The following is a 15520-nucleotide window of genomic DNA, read 5'->3' on the forward strand; positions in this document are numbered from 1 at the left end:
CTAGAACAGTCATCTATCGACTGCAAATACATAGTAAGTAACATGTTTTTTTCCCTAATTACTCTCTCTAGGCTGCACAATGCATGCTAGAAACAATACATGATTCAAAAATGCACATCAGTTCTCTGCATGTGGAGAGTGGATTATACTTTGCAGGCAATCAAGTTCAGAATTTAATTAGGAAAAAGCAGCAAAGTGCAGTTGTGCCTTAAAATAAAAACATACATTGATTGTAAATTAAGTGTTTGTCCTCTTCCCAATCATGACTTTTGATTCAGAAGGTAGAGGGAGCTGTTCCATAGTAGAATCAAGCACAAGGGCTATACAAATCCATACCGCCAGTATTAGATATACTGGTTTGATGCACTGAACCATGTTAGGAAATAATCTGCATAAAATAGAGCAGTGGTTTTCAAACTCTGGTCCACAGACCTCCTGGGGATCCACAGACTATGTCTAAGATTTCCAAAGGGTCTGCACCACCATTTGAAATTTGTAAGGGTCTGCAAATGAAAAAAGGTTGAAAACCATTGAAATAGAGAGTATGGTGAGTGCACGGGTTATCTAATATTTATGCATCATTGGAGGGTCTGAAACAAATTCATCCCTAGCGTTACTAAATTAGGAGTTCTGCCAGGGATGAATCTGGCTCTCCAAGTGTATATGTGCCATCAGGCTGGAAAATGAAGGCTCCATATGAGCCTGTTTTCATGAACGAGGTTCAGCACAGTTAGCACTTAAATAATGAAAAGTAAATAGTAGTGAGGGTAATTTACATTTTGTGTTGCTAGCCTGCAGAAAAATTGGAGACGATGTGCTAAATGGCACTGATGAGCATTTAATCATAAATCATTCAGATTCTACTGATCATAGAAATGTAGGGCTGGAAGGAACTTCAAGAAGTCATCAAGTCCAGCCCCCTACACTGAGGTAGGACCATATAAACTTAGACCATCCCTGACAGGTCCAACCTGTTCTTAAAAACCTCCAATGACCGGGATTCTTCCCTTGGAAGCCTGTTCCAGAGTTTAACTATCCTTATAGTATGGAAGTTTCTCCTAATATGTAGCCTAAATCTGCCTAGATAGAGATTAAGCCCATTACTGATCTATATTAGCAGACAGATTTGGGATTGGGCTGTCCTATTCATACATCATTAAATGCATGGTTTGCTTGTTCTGAAGTTGGCTTTTTGCTGTCAATCACAGATCACGGGGTGAGTTGTCCCTTGAAGGGAATTGGGGCTCAGTCTCACCTATGCCAGGCTTAGCCCACCTCCCCAGATGGAGGGCATGAATACAAGGGGCATATGATGGGGAGGATGTGACTAAGAACAGTCCTGCTGGGGGCTATGAGGACAGCCTGAGGTGAGCTGGGGTGAGCCTCCATGGAGTGCATGCCATTAAGCAGTAGAACAGTCAGAAAATGGCCAGTGAAGAAGCTTAGGCTGAGAAACTCTCCAGAAGGCCTGAGAGACCTGCAGGGAGCAGGAGCTGCCTAAAATTAAACTTTAAACTGGAAGAGGAGTAAGAATGCTATACCAAGGGTGTGGTGAGCCGGCTTGGAAGGGTAGTGGTGTTCTGAACTTTATGTTAATAAACCAAGTCTTCAAAAGGGAGAGTTAGTGAGAAAAACACTTGCAGTGTAAATTTGAGTCAGTGGGGAAGAAGGGGCAACTGAGGCAGCAGCAGGACCTGAAGGGTGACTGCATAAGCCCTGCTACAGTGTGTAACTGGCATCTGAGACGTGCACCCTGCCAAACAGGGAAGCCAAACAGCCAGCAGACAGCCTTCTACAATCTATATCACCTATGTTTTTGTATCTGTAAAATGCCAGTAAACTATGTGCCAGATGTTGTCTCCAAACTTGATTCTTGATGGAGAGTTAGCTGGCTCTGTGAATGGCAGGATGACTTGATATCTTACTACAACTAGGGTAATTTCTCATATATATGCATGTTTATAGGACAGCATAGTCGGGGGTCATCTTGTGCTGTGTGATTCATCTTCTGGAACAAGCTTGCTTATGTCCCCTGTTAGCTCCGCTATGTGCAGTAGCCCTTGCATAGATACTGTAAGGCAGGCCAACATTCTTTAAGGTGCTTAATTCCTGGGATGACTCTGCACAGAGTCATGTGTAATGGATCAGTCTCATGCTGCCCTCTGAGAGTATGAGTTAGCATAGCTCAGTTGGTTGCCTAGCTGGGGTTTATTTTGTTTGTCTCTCATACCTCGCTCTACTCAATTATTCTAGCCCTTACTTGCCATTCTCAAGGTCTCATGTCACACCCACCATCCTTCCAGCTGAGAACTAGATAAGACTCCACAGGAGACTATACACATAACTTTGTAAACAGTAAGAGAGATCGCTGCTCAGAAATGGGAATCATGCCCACTGCATAGGGGCTGGGCATTCTGCTCCTTCAGCATTCTCAGTGCACTCTGGCCTGGGAGTGAGCAAGAGAATGGCTCTGGGTATACAGCCTGAGGGCTAGATCCACAAAGAGGACTTAAATGGTAAGTGTTGCTATGCTGAGTTTAGACACCTTGCTGCCTAATGGAATCCACAGGCCCGAGTTAGGGACCCAGGAGAGTTAGATGCCTAAGAATGGGATCCAGAAAAGCCGGGACGCTCAGCTGGGAGGAAATGCTGAAGAGAGGGGGGGTGAGACCTAAACCTTGCCCCTCAAAGGGATGTACAGGACAAGTAGGGTGGCCAACTTTCTAATTTGTGAAAACTGGACACTGAGCGCCAGAATCTCAGCCACCCCCTGCTCCACCTCTTCTGCCCGAGGCTCTGCCTCTTCCCCCAAGGCCCACTCCATTCCACCTCTTCCCTCAAGGCCCCTCCGCCCCCGTTGCTCCACTCCACCTCCCCCTTTGCTTGCTTCTCTCTCCACCTTCCTTCCCAACCCCCAACAGCTGAGCAGGGCTCTGGGGTAGAGGGGTGTCACAGGACGGGGGGGAGAGCCAGGCCCTGGGGATGGAGGGCTGACTGGGCCAGGACAAAGGGGGAGAGCCGGGGCTCTGAGGGCAAAGGGACGGTGACTGGGGCAGGATGGGGGGGAGGAAGCCACGTTCTGAGGGTGATGGGTAACTGGAGCAGGACGGGGGAAGGGAGAACCACGCTCTGGGGATAGACAGGTGACTGGGGCAGGACAGGGGAGGGGAGAGCCGCACTCCAAGAGTGGAGGGGTGACTGAGGCAGGACGGGGGAGAGCTGCGCTCCAGGGGTGGAGGGGTGACTGGAGTAAGATGGAGCAGGGAGAGCTGAGCTCCGGAGGTGTGGGGGTGACTGGAGCAGGATGGGGGAGGGAGAGCTGTGCTCCAGCGGTGGAGGGGTGACTGAGGCAGGATGGCGGGGGGCCGTACCTGGGTGCGGGGCATAAAGGAGGCTGAGAAGGGGGCCCAGGAAGTGAGCCGGGCCACGGGCCCCACTCCTCAAATGTTGTCGCCGGTACCTCTCTGCACCAGAGCCAGGCAGTTCCTGCGCATCCTCCAGCTCCAGCAACAGCTGCTCTTCCCACCCTCCTGGCGGCGGAATGAGAGCCAATAGTGGACGGTTACTCAGGTAACCAGACTTTCGGTGTCTGGGCAGTACTACTGACTGGACACTGGCAGACTTTCAACCAAACTTTCCAGTCAAACACCAGACACCTGCCACTCCTAAAGCCAAGCCCCAGGCAGGATTCACTCTCTCTGGTGTTACTGGGCCAGGTCAGCCCTTGCTTGCAAAAAACTGAGGCAGAACCTCCACCTTACGACATTTAACCCAGTGGTTAGCATGTTGGAGAACCAGTGCCAATTCTCCCCCTCATCCCTGCCCCCCGTCTGATGTAGAACAGGGATTTTAACCCACCTATCGGGAGAGTGCCCTAACCACGGGGCTATGGGGATGTTGAAGCTGTTCCACTTCATATCACTGATTAAAATAGTCACTTGGGGAGGCCAAGCTGAGTGAGTGCGTGTGGCACTATAGCCCGGTGGCTAGGGGGCTCTCCTGGGATGCAGGTAACCCACATTCAAGTCCCCATTCCACAAACTATTTATTTATGTAAAGTAGAATGGCTTCAATGGGAGTGAGTGACTGAGCCGCACTCTAGGATGTCTCATATCCATCTCCAGAGATGTGGGTTCAAAGCTGTGCTCCACATCAGAGACAGGCAGGATTTGAAACCATCTTCCCCACATCCTGGATAAGAGCTCTAACCACCAGGCTAAGAGTTATAAAGTGTCTTATATGGGGTCTGATTTCTGAGCCTGCCTATTGGAGCGGGCCCCACCAGTGAAATAGGTGGGGAATGCCTAATTTGAGGATCCTGCCAGGGCTCAGGGGTGAGCTAGGCACCCCGTCCCTGGTGGCAGTGCATGGCCAACAGTTAGGTTCTTAAGGGATTTTATCAGTGGAAACTTAGGCATGGAGGGAATTTCGATACCTACAGGGCTAGGCAGCAGTAGAGCAGGGGTTTTGACAATCTACATTTTGGACTTAGGTGCCTGAAATGAGTTAGGCTGGTTTGCAAGAGATTCAGGGCTAGGTCCACAGAGGTATTTATATGCTCAAATGCCTAGTTAAATGATGGTGGTAACTATAAGTGTCTTGCTAATTGCTGCAAATTGCTGATGGGATCATCAGACACTCTTCGTCTCCCTGGTTGTAAGTTGCAAGACTACTTGAGAGAGTAAGGGTTGCATGAGCAGGCCTATGTTTTCAGTGCTGAAGACAGAGTCCAGCAGCTTAGGTAGTTTTCTACATATAAAAGAAAGCCCTGCCTACAGTAAATCGAAATACTTCTAGCTCTAGTTTCCTTCTTCATTCTAAACCCTGATCATGGGCTCACTGACACTGAGACTTTCCCAGTTTCTCAGTGAGCAGGTTCAATTTTAGATGCGTTCAGAGCTGCTCAGTGTATTCATTGGTAGCCATCATGCAAGCGATGACCGTTGTTCTCTTTTCCCACCCAACCCGGAGGTACATTACTCAGTGACATATTTGGCTTCTGCTGATCCAAGATCTGTGCATGGATGTTTGAAATTAGACCTTTTGGCTAGCAGTGATGTGACCTGCTGCAATAACTACTGCAGTGGTTTGTTTTACTATTCACCTGTAATCACTACCACGGTTACCTGGAAAGGAAACTGATAGTTGCTCAACGGAGCAGATTTCAGTTTGGGGTTGGGGGAGAGGGTTCTGAGGAAACAAACTGAAAGATTTGACTGTTTGTTTTTAATCCCTGCTAGCTGTTCCTTTTCCCCTAACCTGTATGCTCATCCTTAGATTGTGAGCTGCTGGGGACGGTGTCAGTCTCTTCTTGAATGTCTAAAACCCACCACACTGAGTCAGACTATAACCAAATGAGAAAGGTCTGATGTTTATAAAGACAGCTTTAAATCATAGTCCTCTGCACGGAATCTGTTATCCAAAATGTAAGAATAGCTATCTGCTTGAGAATTTAATTTTCCAAAGTCAGATCTGTTTCCTGAACCATTCTGTTAATTATGGTTTAACGATAGCATTTTTCTCAAAGCTTTTTACAGAGGTGGGTAAATATTATCCCCATTTTAAAGCTAGAGAAAGGAAAGGGGGGAAAATCAAATGCACAACTACAAAATGGGAAATAGTTGGCTAGGTGGTAGTACTGCAATCTGGGAGATTATAGTGGGTCACAAATGGAATATGAGTCAACAATGTGCTGCAGTTGCAAAAAAAGGTTAGCATTCTGGGATGTTATGAAGGGGAACACACACTGGTACCACCAGTTAGTAGTCAGGCCAGGGTGTGTCAGGTCGTCTTCCTCCGAGGCTTCCCCTGTCTCATGATAGCTCTGCCATGTGGGGTTCTGTCCTTTCAGCGACTCAGCCCTCTGGCCAGGTCACATGTTCGAGTTCACCTTTTGGGATATGCGAAGAGTCCAATGATGTGGAAATCTTCAGAAGTTATCAAGGGCTTCAGGACTTCTCCCCTGGGTCGGGCTATAGGGTCTGGACTCTTGCACCTTCAGGATCTTCCCTAATTAGGTTTCCCACCAAAGGACAGACTTCTGTCATTGTCCCCTCTTTAGGAGTTGGTAGGTGAGCATGGGGCCACCCTCTCCACCAGGCTCCGATCCAGGGCCCCAGGCTAGGCAGCTGAGATCAGCACCCTAGATTGCTTCCTGCAGGGTAAAATGAAGAACCGAACACAAAACCAAAGTCTTTGATCTTCAAAAGTCACCAGTCCCTCCTTTACAGGCTTGGTCAGGTCAGCATCTCGCAGCCTCTGAGTATAAGAGTTCCTGGGATGCACCTTCCTGAGAGCCACAGGTCTACTCCCTTCCACTGCCTGACCCCTTCTGAGCTGCTCTGCTTCCCATTTTAAACTCAGCCTCCAGTTTGTGCAGGCTTTGCCAGTATGGCTAGGTGGGGCTTCTCAGAGCTGCTCCTTAACCCCTTGTTCTCTAATGTGTGGTTTGTATAACCCATCACAGGTGTATTAACAGGAGTCATATGTTAGACTGGGAGGCAACCATCCCCACTCTACTTGGCCCTGGTGAGGCTTCAGCTGGACATACAGTGTCCAATTTTGGGCACCAGAGTTTAGGAAAGATGTGGACAAACTGGAGAGAGTCCAGAAGAGACCAACACAAATGATCAAAGATTTAGAAAACTTGACCTTTGAGGAAAGATTAGAAAAATGGCATGCTTCGTCTTAAGAAAAGAAGACTGGGAAGGGAACCTGATAACAATCTTCAAATATGTTAAGGGCTGTTATAAAGGCAATGGGATCAATTGCTCTCTATGTCCAGTGGATAGTGTAGCCCCCAAATTTGACATTCCTGCGTGTAACCCCAGAATTTGACAGTACTGCAGTCAGCCATCTTGTGTGTTCAGCCACTGCTAGTTGAAAAACAAACACCACATAGCTCAGAATAATTTTAGACCCTGAAAGTCAAGGCCATGCAGCTGCATATTTACAATTGTACTAATCAGAATGGGAGGACAAGACAAAGAATTAATGTTCCATGAAAACAGAAGGAATGTTTGGACAGCTGGCCTTGGTTTTAAGTGCCTTTGACATAGAATGGCTAAAAATGCTTTAATAATAAGAGATTCTTCTTTCTTATGACTGGTGTAGAGCAGCAACTACAATTTCACCTGAAGTTAATTGAGTCAGATGGCTACACCAGGAGTGGCAGAATTTATTGCAGTGATGCCTCCTTCGTATTTATAAATTGGGCAGTAGGTGATGATATGATTGATGGTCTATCATGGGGAGCCACACTTGCATAACAGAGAGTCCTTGATTTTCCATTTGTGCATTATATGTTTGCACCTACAATGTTTGGTTTGGATTCAGTTCAGAGTTGATCAAGATATCTGTAGAGGTTGAACCCAGGAAGCTTCTGCGTGGGATCTGGTACAAGGTGGAGAAGAAGATGGCGGCCTTCATGCAGCCCACTCTGTTAAGTGAGAATTCATGACGAATGCCATCAACTCGGCGACTGAACATTGCTCAGTGATCTCCCAGTCATCAGAGCAGCACCTCAACAAATCCATACAATGTGCCAAATAGGCCGTGGAACAAGAATCCTGCAACTTAATGTTGTAGGACTCTCAGAGGCAAAATGCGAGTGCCTTGGAAACTTGTTGAAAACTCACAACATCGACATCCTTATGTTGCAAGAGACCCATGTTAGCAATAATAAGAGATAATGAGTAGTTTGTTGAAATTAGAAGAATTGGTGACCCAATAGGCGTTACTATGGTGACCCACTAGGAGTCACTATGAGTTATGTGGTTTGTTCAAGTTAGCTATGAAAATTAGGAAAAGGGATTCATTTTGAAGCAGTCTGAAGATGCTTTTCTTTCCAACTGGACAGAACGAGGGTCCGTGGAAGGTTGGTTGCTGATTCCTTGAAACCATCTCAGACTTTGGTAAATATAAATGTTTGGGATACACTGAACCTATTGCTACAGTATATGTGTGTGTGTGCTAAACCCTAATTAAAAAGTAGTTTTACATAAAAGCACTCGTTTGTATCAATCATTTATCAGATGGAGGAGCTATGTCCCCATTGATTTATTTCTGACACCACCTAAATAAAACCCAGTTAATTTACCACTGCCTTAGGTTCTAAAAACCCTGGGTAACAGTAGAACAAGAAATAATGGGCTTAATCTGCAGCAAGGGAAATTTATGTTAGATATTAAGAAAAACCTTCCAATTATAAGGGTAGTTAAGATCTGAAATAGGCTTCCAAGGGAGGTTGTGGAATTCCTGTCATTGGAGGTGTTTAAGAACAGGCTATACGAATACCTGTCAAGGATGGTCTAGGTGTACCTGGTCCTCCCTTAGTGCAGGGGACTGCACCTGGTGACTTCTCATGGTCCCTTCCAACCCTACATTTCTATGAAATGGAGATGCAGAATGATTGTGACTTGTCCAAAGTCTCAGAACCAACCAGCAGCAAATTTGGGAATACAAACTCTCTTGAGGCCTAGACCTGAATTCTGGCGGGCCATGCTACCATTGTGTGGGTAAGATATTTATTATAAACTACATTTGGAGTTATTGGGCCTAGTTTTCCTTTACATTAGGATGCCTCTACACTGCTCTGGGCAGTGCAAAAGGAATAAGTTACATTTACTCTTACTTTCAGGCTCCTTTACAATGCTAGGATCAACAAGAATTAGCATCCTTGTAAATTACTAGATATTGGAAGTTTGTTTCTCTACTCGCCCTGTATGGTCCTTTGCATCTAGGCAAAGTGATTGTAAAATGCTACCATTCTGGCTAGGTAGCATTTTACACCCATTCTGGACAGGTGTAAATAGTGCAAGAGAGTAGAGAATCAGGGTCTTTTATTAATGCTTGTGATCATGAACCCAAATAAGTTACTCGTATTGTCTTATGAACTACTAAGAAGAAGAAACATTTTGTATCACTAGGGAAAGTGTTGACAAGGTGATAATATTTGACTGTAAGCGAAGTCTCCAGCTATAACAAAATAACAGCCAATGGTGCATTAGATGTAAGTGCAATTTGAAATAAAGATGAACACTATTAGGGCCGTGTTCTTCTCTGACATAGACCCTTATTGACAAGAAACTTACTGAGTGTAAATCAGGACAAGGCATTTACAATCTTAATGGTAGAAATTGCGAACACCTCATTCCCACCATAATATTTTGGTTTAACCCTACTTCTGGCAAAACTTGGAATACTGTGATACTGTGGTGCTAAGGCGGTACAGAAAAACAGACAGATCGAAAACCAAGCTTGCACTATTGGTAAAACTTATCAGCGAGGTGGCCTTTGCTACATTAATTTCTGAAAATTGCAGCCACAGAAGTAACTTCACCCATTGGAGCTGAAGTTAGCAGTTGTTGCTAGTTCCTTATTTTGCAAAATTGTTTAGGAAAGACAGTTAATCAGAAAATTCAGGGAAAGGAACAGATGGAGTTGTGTAGATGAGCTCTAGCCACCTTTGTTTCTGGAAGGAGATTAAGGGGCAAGGTTAAGATAAAAAAAAAAAAAAAAAAAAAAAGCAGGTACAGTGGGACAGGTGGCCTTTTCCAGTTGCTAAAACTTCTTATAATTAATCATAGCCTTTGTTTAGCCTCTTCAGTTGTGCTGTCTCTCTACAGCAAAGACAGTTACTTATTTCTCACAGATACTTCAGAATGACCTGAAGCAGGAAGATAAATGTCAGTAATTTAAGGGGAAAAGTAGCAAGATGTGACATATCCCTGTATTCTCATGCCAATCTATTTAGGTAAATCTTGAACCAACTAATACACTTCAGTATTTTTAAGTGTCTGATAGTTTAAGATACCAGGGTGATATCAATGCTTACCTATGCCATCATTGGTGCAGCTACAGTACGATGCTTGTACAGCCACGTTTCAGGCTGTAGCTGTACTATGGATGAACAAATAACTTCAGTCTCTCAGTCTGTCAGTGCAGCATGTTTCATGTATACTAATATAAATATACATATAAAATAAAAACCTACTCTCTCTACATTTTCTACACAATGCCTGATGTTTTCACCAAACATACCTGGTCTTGAATTAGTGCCCAACTCTTGTCAATTTATTAAAACAAAAATATATGCAACACTTTAAATCAAGGTTTTCTTCAGTGCAGGAAACTGAGCTGTAACCTTTTAGTGTTGTGCAGTTTGAAAACTGTTGCAAAATCTCCACTCTCCTAATATATCAACCACATCATGAACATGTAGGATTAAAAGAGTGTACGAGCCAACTGCAGCAATTAGCGAAAGATATCCTCTCTTAGACAAGCAAGAGGGCAGGAGGTTAAGTGAAGATTGAGGGTTCCTATTATGGGAGAAGTTCCACTGCTTTCTACACCAGATAGAGACTGGGTGGGATAGATCTGGCTATGAACAAAGGGGAGAAGGGATTGAAAGGAGGACTGACTTCCCCTAGCAGCCATTCATAGGCAAAGAGAAATGCTTATGTTTCAAACTGTGACTGTATGTACATTGGTTATTCCTTTGGAGCCGGTTTCATTACACTATGAATATCTGCTTTGTTTTGTGACAGAGAATGTATTCTTAATAGCATGTTCTGTAAATCCCATGGTAGTACAGATGGGATAACTGGATTTGAAGAGGGATTCATCTCCTCTTGGGAATTTAGGCCAATCTTGAACAATGGACTAGGAGTTCCAAGAGATGCAGAAAACCCCTCCAACAAGGATGCAAGAGACTCCATGTTCACTCTGCACATTTCCTGCAGGCTTTATATTCTGTGTCTTGTTTTTTGATACTGATCAATATTGAATTCTCCTTGCAAAGTGACACTGAAATGTTCAGTAACTGCTTACGCTGTGATCTTAGCTCTTGCTGGCAAAGGCTTATTGTACCACAACTGTGCTTTAAATGCTGCAGTTATTGCATTAATTTATTATAAATACAAAGAATAAATAATATAACTTAATATAATATCTCTAATAATCCTAAAAATATATACCTCTAATTTTAGCACTTTCAACAGTTAGTTCCAAATTATGTATTTAGTTGAAATATATAAAGCTCTTTAAATACACTACAGTGTACATTAGAACACGGATCAATTAAAGCCTGATTGATAATGCTCGTACTCCTGCTGGAGAGGCTATAGCAGTGTCCAAAGAGAAAAGTTAAAGGTAAAATGAATGATTCACTAGCGTTTATTTAACTAACGTCAGCTCTCTGCAGCAGTCTATCGTCCTGTTCTGTAGCTAGTTCTTGTCTACTACTCTACATAGAGGAGATTTGAAGGGCCTCTGCAAAGTTTTCCTCAAGACCATCAAGTTCCTTATTTGATTCAAAGTCACTGTCACACGTGGTTGAGTTCAGTGTTGGTTCAAATGCATGTGAAATATCTGAATATTCTTCAGATTGCACTGAAGAGTAAGGATCTGTTCCAATACTCACCACTTCAGTTAGATCTTTTGAAAAGGTATCCTTGTCATACATCTGCTTTGAAATTTCACTGTTTAAGTGGGGTTTTAGTTTGTCTGGCTCCTTTGATAATAAATCCATGGCTTTTAGGAACTCTTCACTTTTTGTAGTCTTATTTTGTCTCCAATTTTTGCTGGTAAATTGGAGCTGGTCCAAAGTCTCAAATCTTTCCAGATCAAATGGGTCAAACCCTTCCATGCTGCCGTTGACTCTTTCAGATTTCTCTGTGCTGCAGCCCAGGTCCACTTTGAGGACATCCAGTAGATGGCGCATTTTGTTCTAGAATTTAAGGGAAGAAATAAGGTTCTTAATTAGTTATGGCCCACTCCACTGCTGCGTGCAGTATTAAGACAAGATCTGTAATAGATTTCATAGTCCTAATAGTTGAATGTATTAAGCTTTTTCTACAAATTAGAATGTTCCATTTTGTTGATTTTTAAAGGAAATACAAAATGCTTAAAATCAAATGACAGAATTATTCTTATAATTACTTTGCGGCAAACAATAAAGTTGCTGAAGTAACTGTTACCCAGTGTATGAAAGTATGCATGATGTGGGTGATCTGGAAAGGTCAGCATTCCCACTTGCACTGCTGAAAAGTACCACCACACAATCTCTCATTTAAAACGTGGATCTGTATAGAGGGTTACTGCAAGCTTTTAAAGTGCACTTTGAAAAGACCCCTCTTAACTCACTTACATGGACTGAGAACATTACAGACTCGATTCAGAAAAAGGACATACCTCATCCAAATGGTGCTTATTTTGCTCTATGTGACGCTCAAACAATCTCTCCAAAACCCTAAAAATAAATAAATAAATAAGGCTCAGACAGGTCATTATTTTGAGGAGAGAAAGATAAAATGTCCTAAACAAACCAAAGATGAGTAAAGGATCCAAGTTACAGAGTCTTCATGGAATTACTGAGGGGAAATAATCAGACTGCCCTCATTACACTTTGTCACAAAGAGACCCACCTTGTGTCTACATGCTACTATGACATGCATTGTCATAGGGCTGAATGAGAACACTGACTGACTACTCCTTGCTCTGTCTGATCCAATCTCAGCTCAGGTAGAGTGAGTGGATGCCAGTCACTACACCCACTCAGCCTTGTCAACGACCCAGGGGCTTTCCAGCTGTCAGGCTGAAGCATTCACAGTCCCATAACCCTTCCCCCCTAGTGGCTGCTGATGTGCAGAGGTACAAACATAATCCTATACTCCAGCAGACCCCTCTCCCAGGCCTGGAGAGGGGGAAAGAGACAAATTCCAGTTTCAGCAGCTCTTTATGGCAAGGGGACCCTCTTCCATGACTTGTGGGAAGGCAGAAAAAGAACAAACCTCTGGTCCCTTCTTCAGAGAATGGGGAGAAGAAACTGCAAGGAGAGAGTCATGAAGGAGATGCCACTAGGGAACCTCTGTCAGTGCCATGATTGGTATAGACAGAGCCCCTCTGCTCCACTTGATTTGAAGTGGGGAGAAGGAGGAAGAGGAGTAGAAGGATGGAGAATGTGTATGAAGGGAGTTTGGATTGTGGGAAAGAATGGGGAGGGAAATAAGGAAGGAGATTGAGAATAGAAAGGAAAAAAAATTAGTGAGAGTGAGGGAAAGGAGAGATGGGAAACAGGTAAGGAGAAAGAGGAAGGGCTGGTTGTTCGGGATGAGAGAAGAGAGATAAAAGGAAGAGAACTGAGTGCAGGGAAAGAATTTAACTGTAAGGGTGAATAACCATTGGAACAACTCTCCAAGGGACATGGTGGATTCTCCATCAGTTGAAGTCTACAGGATTGGATATCTTTCTAAAAATATGTTGCCATTGAAACAGAAATTATAGGCTTGATGCAGAAATTACTGGATGAGGTTTCTTGCTTTGCGTTATACAGGAGGTCAGCCTAGGGGATTACAATGGTCCCTTCTGGCCTGAAAATCTATGAATCTCAGAAAGGGGAAGAGTGAAAAGTGATAGAGACGTAGAGAAAGAAAGAGAGCAGACTACAAAGATGTACCAAGATCTACAACAAATGTAAAAGGAAAGGAGAAAGAATGAGAGGAAGTTATGTTTTAAAAAGTGTATTTAATAGGAGGTTAAATGCCAAAATCATCTTATAAAGATGTCACCAGGGTCAGAGATACTGTGCTTGCTTTCTTTCTTTCTTACTTACTTACTTACACACTACTTACAAGATCCAATCTGTTCTGAGTACTGTCCCTACAAACTTTAAAACAAATATATCTAACCTGTTGGAAAATAATCCAAGCTTCAGAATTTCATCTGTTACATCTTCAATGAAACTTAAATACAGAAGCTCTTCTTCTCTGCACAAAGAACAGAAAATCAAGTATCAGTGTTTAAAAGTAGAGACATCTGTCACACAATAGAGCAATAACGTCTACCTGCTAGGGGAAATTACTTAGTAAATACCATGGAGAAAATGGAAAAATTTATAGCTCTTGGCACCAACTTAGCTTCTTGTCTTAAATGAGAGGCTGTTGGGACACAGTTACCTAGGCCCCATATTTAGGGTGAATAAAAATAAGCTCTGTATAATGTCAAACGATAGCTTCAGAAATGTTGCCTTGGCATTTTAGAGCAAAATTGTCAAGTTTTACATTAACTTCCTGCTCCTGTATAAAATTAGTGCAGAGATCCTGAGGTGGGCCATCCTGCAGGAGGGGTGACACAGGTCACAACCTGCTTTGTGCTGTGAGGCCTGGAAGGGGCAAACACTGCTCAAAAATGGGTAATGTTAGCCAGGTAGGGGTCGAGACATTATACAGCATGATGATCTGATTCAACAGCTTCCACATAGGTTTCTAGGGAACATGACTAACTTTGGTTGCTACTCCCTGATGGGAGAGCAGTGTTTCCACTGAAAACCTCCTTTATTTCAGGATAACACTTCCCTGTTATGCAAAGACATTGCTGGTGCAGGGAGATGTGACTTACACCTCTCTGAGCCAACTTTACTCATTCTGGTCCTTTTTAAAAAATTTTAATGGAAACAACTCCTTAGCAAGAAAGAAATATTCCTCTGCAGTGTTTGCAACCCAAATGTTGTAGCATTCAGCTAGTGCAGGAGAACCACAGAATGAAACTCACTAGCACCTAGCATAATGGGTCCTGGTCCATGACCAGGGCTCCTAGTCACTATGGTAATAATAGTTGATTTTCATTGTAGAGTCAGCGAGATACAGAAAGAAAAACATCCCCCTTAGTAGAAAGTTCATCAGATTGCAACATTTTTTCAGTGCTACTAGGCAAAAGTTTTACTAGTAACAATGGTCAGGAATTTTTTACATAAGGGCTTTAACTTGTAACTAGTCCAGGAAGAACAGGAGAATGCTAGACTGTTCAAACAACTAAGCATTAAAACTATTCTTCAGCAAGCAAGTGCAAGCAGCTGTCACTAAGAAATACCTAGGGCTATGTCTACACTGACGGCAGCAAAGTCGCCGCCGTCAGATCGACTTATCTGGATCAACTGAGCCGTCAGTGAAGACCCGCTCAGTCGATCCAGAAGGTGACATACTAAAACCACCTCCTCAAGTGGCATAGCGCTGCATCAACGGGAATGTGGTTCCTGTTGGCGCAGTGCAGTGAAGACAGTGCATAGAAGAGAAGCAGAGAAGTCAACGGGAGTTATGCAAGTTCTTTGTGTACTTTGCGTAACTCCCGTCCACTGCTGCTGAATTGCCAAGGTAAGTGTAGACCAAGCCTAGGAGAATTAATCAGGCATCAGCACAAAAATAAATGGATGTAATGTGCTATAAAATTTCCTTTCACGTAAACAAATGATATATCTAAATGAGTTGCTTGGATTATGAGAGTTCAACATCACAAATGCCTTGAAGATTGGCGAGGTGCTGTGGAGCCCTCTGGCAAACATTTCTTAGAACCGGTGGTGATGCCAATCATTAGGGTGGGGAGAGCCTCCAAAAGTTTGGAGTTCTATTTAGTATATTCAGTATAATAGTAACAACAATAATACCAATGCAGTAATATGTTCCCCATCTATAGCATCTTCCAAGGATCCCGAAGTGCTTTTCAATCAAGTCCTCTCCAAGATAGG

The 15520-nt window shown here is 43.5% G+C and overlaps 1 protein-coding gene across 1 annotated transcript in view; it reads right to left on the reverse strand.

Moving 5' to 3' along the window:
* Positions 1-10787: 10787 nt before the first annotated feature.
* The window catches only part of SPATA7 (spermatogenesis associated 7), a 77185-nt gene continuing 72452 nt past the window's right edge, over positions 10788-15520 (reverse strand). Inside the window, exons 10-12 of the mRNA XM_067556358.1 lie at positions 13689-13766; positions 12193-12250; positions 10788-11728 (exon numbers count right to left, since the gene is read on the reverse strand). Coding sequence (XP_067412459.1) covers positions 11246-11728; positions 12193-12250; positions 13689-13766 — 619 coding nt within the window. The 3' untranslated portion in view covers positions 10788-11245. The remainder of the gene's footprint in view (positions 11729-12192; positions 12251-13688; positions 13767-15520) is intronic.

Source organism: Emydura macquarii, unplaced genomic scaffold, assembly GCF_026122565.2.
Source record: "Emydura macquarii macquarii isolate MOO-44397 ecotype Brisbane River unplaced genomic scaffold, CSIRO-AGI_Emac_v2 contig_1713, whole genome shotgun sequence".
NCBI lineage: Eukaryota > Metazoa > Chordata > Testudines > Chelidae > Emydura > Emydura macquarii.